Raw genomic sequence first — 8805 nt, 5'->3', positions numbered from 1 at the left:
TTTGCAGTAAAATGCATGCAGATGATCAACAGATCGTGGGGATGGTGACTTGTAGTTGGTGATGTCCTTCAGGCCTGTTCAGACGGACACTGGGTCGTTGACTGAAAACGGGTTTTTCAGATTTTCAGAATAGTTTCTTAGCAACTTTGATCTTCTTTGTAGTCTGTTTCTTATGGTTATACAAGATTTTATCCCCACTTCTGTATGCATCCTCTTTGGCGCGTAACATAAGCATTAAAGTCATTAAATTTAGTTATTTTAACTATATAAATAAAAAAAAACGTTCTTGGCATTAATAAAGTTCTCATAAACAAACAAAAGCATAATAATTACTGCATTAATTAACATCTTCAAGCATTTCCTGTCAGAGCTGTTTTAGATGTGTTGCAATCTAACACATATTGGGGCGGTGTCCTGGACACGGATTAGACTAGTCCTAGACTAAAATAAATGTAAGAGCTCTCCAAACTGAAAACAACTTGCACTGACATATCTCAAAATACATCAGTGCCCCTTGTTTTACCTCAAAAGGCACACAGGTAATGTTTTTAGTAAGGCATGTTTGTTAAAACTAGTTATATTTCCTAATTAAACTAAGGCCTAGTCTTGGATTGAGCTAATCCTGGTCCGGGAAACCGCTCCTTTAAAAACCATAGGTACAGCATACCAAGCTTTATCTTGATTCAGTGCATATCTGACACCACCTACAAACCAGTCTTTATATTTATGTAACAAAGGGTGCATGAATGAACTCAATTCAACTTGTTCATAAATGAACTCAGTTCAACTGGTGAACTTACACACGATCCGGTAAATAGCTGGCATACTTTTCTTCTTTGTTGACTACTTATAGTAAATCAGCATATACTGGTTTGGTTATTTTAAGACTTCATTAGTACTGAATTTGAAGTAGGAAACCTCCAGGTAAAAGTTCACTCCGAGACTTGCATGGTTTTTCACAAAACAACGGTGTTTTGCAATTAGATTAACGTGTGATCACAAAATGAGAAGTCAGGTTTGCATATTTAGACTGAGGGGATGCACTGATCCGATACCTACGATCAGAATTGGGGCCAATCCGGAACTGGATTGGGTATTGGACTAACGGGACCGATCCAAATCTGATACTGTGTGTTACCGTGGTTGTTACTGTAAAGCTATTAAAAGGACAAAGTATTAATAATTCTTTAAGATCAGTGGCATTCTTATAACTTGTAAATTATTTCAAACACTTACGTTCTCTTGATTTTCTGTTTTATATACACACACACACATATATATATATAGATGCCAACTGAGGAGTGGGGTTTACTTCTGTTCTATACAGTTTGCATCCATATTTTATCCACAGAAAAGACAGTTTTTTTTCCAGTAGTGTTATAAACATTTCAGAGTCCTGTTTTTTGTTCGAGAGCTTAGCATGACTAGACAGATTCATTACAAAGATAACCAAACAATAAGAACTATATAGATTTAATCATTTAATAAGATCTTACTTTAATGCTGTATTTCGTGTTATTTTGAATAATTTGAAGTTACCTTAAGGCCCTCTTGGAAGTCCCCTGTGATCTGCGGCCCCCTGGTTAATAGTTTACCCAAAAATGAAAATTCTGTCATCATTTACTTGCTCTCATGCTGTTACAAACCTGTATACATTTCTTCTTTCTGATGAACACGAATGAAGATATTTTGAGGAATGTTCGTAATCAAACCGTTCATGAGCCCCATTCACTTTCATAGTATTCTTTTTTCCTACTATGGAAGTCAATGGGGCTCACAAACGGTTTGGTTACAAACATTCCTACAAAAATATCTTCCTTCGTGTTCAAAGACATTTATACAGGTTTATGACAACATGAGAGCAAGTTAATGATGACAGAATTTTTATTTTTGGGTGAACTATTACTTTAATAAAAACTGTTATGAACTAGTTTATGCTTAAAGATGAAACTCTTCAAGGAAATAATACAGTAACACTTTTAACCTAGTCATGATTACATCATATTATCTAGTTTGATCTACTTTTTAGAGCAGACTGTACAAGACATTTAAAAGACATTCTTCCTTAGGACATTCCTGTACATCTGATCACCTGTTTAGCTCTGGGTGATGGTGGTTTGAACTCTGTTGCACCAAGTGATTTTCTTACAATGATTATGTCACTGTTATCAGTAAAGATCTTAGTATTTAAAGCCTCTGTTTCATGAATTTGTAGTTTTTGTCATGTAGCCTACTGTTGAATGAACTTAAATTGAACTTTAATGTGACACCCACTCCAGTGTTTATAAATATGTACAAAGTTTTTATTCTTTCCCCTGATCTTATTTAACAAAAAATAAATAAAATAATAATCCATTAAAACTATAATTAACATATTGTTAATTACATCACCTATAAAAATTATTTGAGCACACTTGGTAAAATCGACACAAATGATTAAAGTATCATATCAAAATGTTGTCCTACACTGCATATTATCACAAAGGTGTTAAGATCAAGGCTTACAAGGCTTGACTTTATATCACGTGATCATAAAATGTTTGTAAAATAAACATTTAACAAAAATCTCAGAAACATCTTGAATTAGCCACTAGAGGGCAGTCACCGTCTGCAAATTAATTGTTGTTCAGTCAATTATATATAATCCTCACTTCAACAATTTAACATAAGCAAAATATGAATCGATGCGTGTAGATATTGCTATGTTTAAAAACGTGACATTGGACCACTACAAATCTGCCCAGCAGTATTTGTTTTCTTTAAAAAATGACATTTGGGGTAAAGGTCTTTAAATATAACGCCATAAATCACCTGCTCCAATAAAATAAATTAATAAATACGCTTTTAGCACAAAAAAAATCGTCAGTCAGTCAGTCAGTCAGTCAGTCACTAATGGAAGATACATCACTTTGACAAATGTGTAACGTAACATTCATCACCCCATCATCATCATCTTGCAATATAACAATAATTGACAGTAAATAAAATGTGATTCGCACGGCTATAAACAAACATGTTTTCACAAATTTCCATACCGAAACCACCTTTTGCCCCGGAGTTTCAGGTGTTGCAACGCTCTGTGCGTACGTAAAGATGTGATTTGTGGGCGATGGAGTCCAACTGCAAACTTCAGTGCTACTGTTTGACCGATTACAACTACATATCCCATCATGCACCATTTCTACTATTCAAGGCACACAGAAGTGTTGTACACTTGCTGACACTCCCCGAAGACTAAAAAGTTTGCTTTGAGGACCGAGTGGGAGACTACCATGTTCCAGGTGAGTGTGTTTTATGTTACTAAAATATTTCTATAACAAGTGTTTTAAACCTAAAACATCACTTCAATTCAATTAATCGTCGCACGTGTTTCACGTTGAAGAATAATTAAACAAATTGTGAGAGGGGGGTGTTATATGGGCCAGTGTTTTGGCATTGTGTTCTCCTTGAAAAGTAATTACATATAATTTTGCGTTTTCTGAGAGAAATACAAGGAAATTACGACATAGTAATTTAAATCAAACGTCTGTGTTTTTGAATTAAAGATGACGTTTGCATGGTGCAAAAACAAACAGGTGTATTCCAGTATATCAGCTAAATCCATCAGCGTATGACGTCAAAGTTCCGCGAGAGCAAATCAAATGAATTTTTTTTATTTGCTCTCGCGGTACTTTGATGTCATACGTCAATTGGTTTGGGCAGCGCGCGTGAAGCCGTACACACCTAAACAGGTGCATTGTGACGTGGCTGACGCGTGCGTGTCAAAGCGTGTTGATTTGAATAGAGTAGCACTCATTCCGTCACCGCTAATAGAAAGCTTTGTATAAGAGACACTGATATTCAGACGAGACGGACCTGTTTTTATGCATGTGTGGTGTTTTTTTTTTCAAAACGCACATTTAATGAGTCATTCATAGAGACAAGACAGACAGAGAGTTTACAAAAGGGCAATTCACAGTCACAGCAGAAAAACAACAACTTCAACAAACTCATGTCAAAATAAATAAAATTGTCATTATTGTTTAAAAAACAATAAAAAAAGTTTGATTTTCGCATTTGGCAGTGCTTACAGTGCATTCATAGTTTTTGTATGTTTTGGGGGGTTTCTGGGTAATTTAAGCCCTTGCTAACACAACGCTCTACCAATTCAGCAACAAAAACAACAATGTAGGAAAGCCATAAGAATAAGCTCACCTAAAAAAATGAAAACAACTGATAAGATAATCAATACCTGAAATCAGCTATTTTTAAATGTGTTAATGTTTTTCATTTTCCTTCAATAGCTTTGACATTGGAAGCAGACTGTTGTCATTAGGTCTTGAATATAAAAGATGGCAGCCGCAAGGGTAAAAGCAAACAGCCGTGCGGGGACTCTGCATCGGAGTAGATCAGAAGGGACACTGATAGATCTAGATGAGAATGTGACCATCAACAACAACAGCCTTCATGGTATATATGCTACAAGTTCTCGCTCGTTATTTACTTGATGTAACATTTTTATTTACATTTATTTAAAGCAGATGCTTTTATCTGACTTACAAATAAGAAACTTGGAGCATTTGTCGTTGAGCTACATTGAAGCCATGTTTTTTAATGTAGATATATGTATGCAAATAATAGATTTATTTGCATGAATAGCTGTTGAATGCATTTGTTTATATGTTTCACTAATACATGTGTTTTTTTCTATATAATAGTGTAAATTATTACACAAACTGATCTAAAATGTGATGTCCTGTGGCATTTCAAATCTTCTCTTAGGGAGCTTTGCGCATGAGATTGAAAAAATCTCTGAGTGGCCTGTCTTACCGAAAGAAAGTGAAAAACCGAAACAAACTACCAACCCGTTCTGGAATCAACTGGCCCGATCCAATCCGTTCTTAAATGATATTGTCCACACAAGCACTTACGATTCTGGGGTCTCCATGCTAAAAGATGACCCCTTAAGAGTGTCTGATGATAACAATGATGACACTGTCAGCACATCTTCAGATGAAACAAATCTTATAGCGCCCAGACAAAGCGATTTAAATCGATCTGGAAGGTGGAGAAGTGCCTCAGACATTCTTGACACCCTTGAGAAAAAGGAAACCGTAAGGAAGAGACTCAACTCGCAAGGATCATTCCTCAAGCCTGATTTTGAGTGGCTGAAAAATGACAGGGAAGCTTACAAAATGGCTTGGCTTAGTCATAGACAACTGACCCGATCATGCTTGGATCTCAGTCTGATGAAGCAAAGTCCTGGATGGGCTCAGACTCAAGCCACCGACATTCAAACCGTCTGCAGGATTGACCACCACGGAGGCTCTGTTAAGTTGCCAGAAACTGATATCACTGCTCACATTCCCCAGGGACACGTCGCCCCAGGTGAGGTCCAAGAAGTTGGCCTTAAAGTTCTTCACGATCCCCCCACAGGAATTAACAACAACTACACCACAACCCTAAGCCCTCTTTTAGAAGTCACCCTCAGCAACCTTATTGTTTCTGGTGGCATTTCGCTAGAGATGAGAATGGCTGCCAAAGTTAAAAATGACCCTACAAGTCACGTTATGACCTCATTTCTAGGTCTAGTTTCTCAAAGAAAAGAAGGACCTTATCAGAAGTTAAAAGACTGTTACATATACAATGATATGTTGCAAATGAAGCTCCTAGATTTGAAACCTCACATGTATGTCATTGCTGCTGCCGAGGCCACTGTTCTGGAGCCACCTGCCAAGTCAATATGGGATTACTTGGATCGTTACGTCACCGTGGCCGTCTACGGTCCCAAGCACATACACCCATCTCTCAAAGTGATTTTGGTCATCTCCTGCCACAATAATCTTCCTCCTAGGCTTCCTTTCTCTGACATCCATCGGGGTAACAAGAACCTCCCCCCTGTCGTCTTGGAGCTTTGGGGAAAGCATCAACTCAACCCACTTGGTCTCAAAGATCTTCACATAACCTCCAGAGTTTTCGATTTAAACTTCGAAGTGAAATCAGCGGATCAGAATAAAGTGGTCAAGCAGGAGCATCTTAAAGCTGGAAGAGAGCTGCATCTACCATTAGAGCTGGTCAAGGTGGGTGGAGGTGAGATGAGTCCTTTTAAACTTGGCATTGAGGTAAAGGACCCAGAGAGTTTCGCTTTGGGAGACTTTTACGTTACCTCCCCCGATGCTGCCCCTCTGAAGTCAGACAAATATGCTCACAGGCGGTCGGAATGGCAGAGGGAAAAGACTCTTTCCATGCCCATTCCCGAAGAATCTATCCCGGAAATCCTTACCCAGAAATTCCAAGACAGAACTGTGAATTTGCAGTGGTATGGGGTCGCGCTCAAATCAATTCTCAGACAACCAAGAGTCGATTATCTTCTGGAATACTTCAAAGGGGATACTGTTGCTTTGCTCTCTAGGGAAACCGTCAGATCTATAGGTCAGATGAAGGTTAAGGAGTGGTACATTGGCTTTCTTCGAGGAAGGATCGGCCTTGTGCACTGCAAAAACCTGAAGGTCATATCCAAGGATCAAGTCATTGACTTCACTGGAATCAAGCTCACCACATATGTTCTTTTGGACAATATGACATTTCCTTTTAAAAAACTGACATACATGTACTCCGCCATTCAAACGCTGGTCACAGAGCATGTCAAATGTTGGAGAAGCTTTGCCGAAGCTCTGGGTTACTCGGAAGTCTCAATTGATGCCATCTCCAGGAGACATGCTGAAACTGAGGCGGAGAAGGTAGCGTGTGTGCTGGAGAAGCTGAAGGAAGATTGTCACGCCGAAAAGATTAAGAAAAAGTTTCAGCATGAGCTCATTACTGTACGTATGCTTGGCTTTGACATTCGTTTTTGTTTACAACAAAGAGCAAAGTATGTTCATCTTTTTGTGTGTTTCTCACAGGGATTGTTAAAGATGGATGCTCAAGGCCTTGTGGCCCATCTCATCCAGGACATAGTGATCCTGTCGACAGCGGTGGAGCTTGGAGTCCGATGGAGGGAACTCGCAGAGCGACTCGGAAAGCTCTCGAATGCCCAAGTTGCTGCTTATGAGGCTCCGCACAGAGGGAAAAATGGAGATGTTAGCACCCAGGTGAAATTTAATTCTGCATTTAAAACATTAAAATTCTGTCGTTTCAAGAGTGTGTTCAGTTTATTATTCTTCGATTAGCTGTTTTTTATTATTGACTTGTCACATAATCCCAATATCTACAATATATTGATTGTATTCCTGTAGTTCAACTGGTAGATAATTGTGTTACCTGCACAAAAGGTCATGGGCTCCAACACACACAATGATAAAATGTATAGCTTGTAAATCACATTAGATATAAGCATCTACCAAATGCATAAATGCAAATGATCCATCTCTTATAGTCCATGTGGAAGCCTGCATATGACTTCCTGTATGCCTGGAGTAAGCAGTATGGGGACGGCTACAGGGATATGATCCAGGACCTTCACCTTGCCCTCGATAAGATGAAGAGCCCAGTGACCAAGCAATGGAGACAGATCACTGGAGCTCTCATGACTGTCAACTGTATGGAGATCCTTAGGGCATCGGCCTTTCACCGAAATTAGAGGTGCACTCATGGACCACACACACACATATTAAGGTGAACCTGCTGAGTTCATCATCATTACTGCCGTACTATTTTTTTGATGTGACAAAATCCACCATTGATGGCATTTGCTCTTTAAAAAGTACTGAATTTTGTTACTGTACCTGTCTGTATTTTATACGTGTTGTATTTTATAGGAGCGCAGGAATGGAGTTGTGTGACAAAGTTTGTCTTAATGTTAAATGCTTGTAAAAAAAAGTCGTTCAAAGAAGATTGGAAGTCAGCAACACTATTTCATATTTGTAAACTAGGCAAAGGTCAATTGGTTTCTATGTCTTGTATTTTAGTTAAAACTGTGTAACAAAACTTGTCTGTATCTGTTTTAAGTCACATGTGAATTATTTGATGGAAGTGTTACAGTTTATGTATTTTGGCCCTTGTGGAAGGTGATTCATTGTGTCAGCCTGTTGATAGTTTTAGTATCAGAGGTTGTACCACTATAGTAGGTTATCATCTTATATCTTGTTATACTGAAGTATATTGCATAACACTGAAAAATTGTATTTATTTTTATATTCTGTGTACGTCTAATTGTCATTTTAAGTATGCAAACTACAGTGTTTAAAAGTCCATGTTTAATCTTAGAAATATATTTTGTATTGCTGTATTTTTCACATAACTTTCCTTTTTTTTTTAGACTTAAACTCTTTGAGATTTGTTTGTAACACTTAAAATAGCACCACTGATGTCATGAAGGAGCTCTATAATAAATAGCAAAATATTAATAAATATATATATTGTGCAAAACTGAAGGAAACACTGCTTGACATTATGTCAGTTTCTGTCAACTTTTGTGTTGGAAAGTACGGGCCACTGCATAGAGAGCTCTGTTGACATTGTGTACTTATTTAACCTGTGTGTTTACCTAAGCCCTTTTAGAGTTTCATTGTTCAGTGTCACCCGCAGCTCGGCTAAGCTGTACTGAATGATTTTTGAGATGAAATTCGGAGTAGCAAAGCTATAAATGTGCTACAAGCATCTTTGAGCTTTAAGAAATAAATGCTTGGTCCTTAGCACTATAGTGTAATATGGTATTATCGTTGTTGCTTTCAAACAGGTTTCCTGAATTTTTTTCCCAGTCTGACACTAGTCAACAGTACACAAGGTCTCATCCCTAACGCATATCATTGGTTAAAGTAATGTTGCTGTGTTTTTCTTTTTGGGACGCTCACACAAACGATGACAAAAACAATGGCCCAAAAATGC

At 37.9% G+C, this 8805-nt stretch overlaps 1 protein-coding gene across 1 annotated transcript; it reads left to right on the top strand.

The window, feature by feature from the left end:
* Positions 1-3123: 3123 nt before the first annotated feature.
* Positions 3124-8346, top strand: macc1 (MET transcriptional regulator MACC1). The gene is made up of 5 exons (XM_055210810.2): positions 3124-3281; positions 4284-4449; positions 4762-6800; positions 6882-7070; positions 7355-8346. The coding sequence occupies exons 2-5, from the start codon at positions 4332-4334 to the stop codon at positions 7556-7558; spliced, it is 2550 nt and encodes an 849-aa protein (XP_055066785.1). The 5' UTR covers positions 3124-3281; positions 4284-4331; the 3' UTR covers positions 7559-8346.
* The last annotated feature ends 459 nt before the right edge of the window (positions 8347-8805 follow it).

The sequence above is a fragment of the Misgurnus anguillicaudatus genome, chromosome 10 (assembly GCF_027580225.2).
Source record: "Misgurnus anguillicaudatus chromosome 10, ASM2758022v2, whole genome shotgun sequence".
Taxonomy (NCBI): domain Eukaryota; kingdom Metazoa; phylum Chordata; class Actinopteri; order Cypriniformes; family Cobitidae; genus Misgurnus; species Misgurnus anguillicaudatus.
Note: the sequence above shows the minus strand (reverse complement) of the source record. Positions and strands in the feature narration are given on the sequence as shown.

Coding starts and splice junctions, on each gene's coding strand:
- macc1 (XM_055210810.2), top strand. CDS start 4,332: ATGGCAGCCGCAAGGGTAAAAGCAAACAGCCGTGCGGGGACTCTGCAT. Junction 6,801..6,881: donor TTCAGCATGAGCTCATTACT/GTACGTATGCTT, acceptor TGTTTCTCACAG/GGATTGTTAAAGATGGATGC. Junction 7,071..7,354: donor ATGGAGATGTTAGCACCCAG/GTGAAATTTAAT, acceptor CATCTCTTATAG/TCCATGTGGAAGCCTGCATA.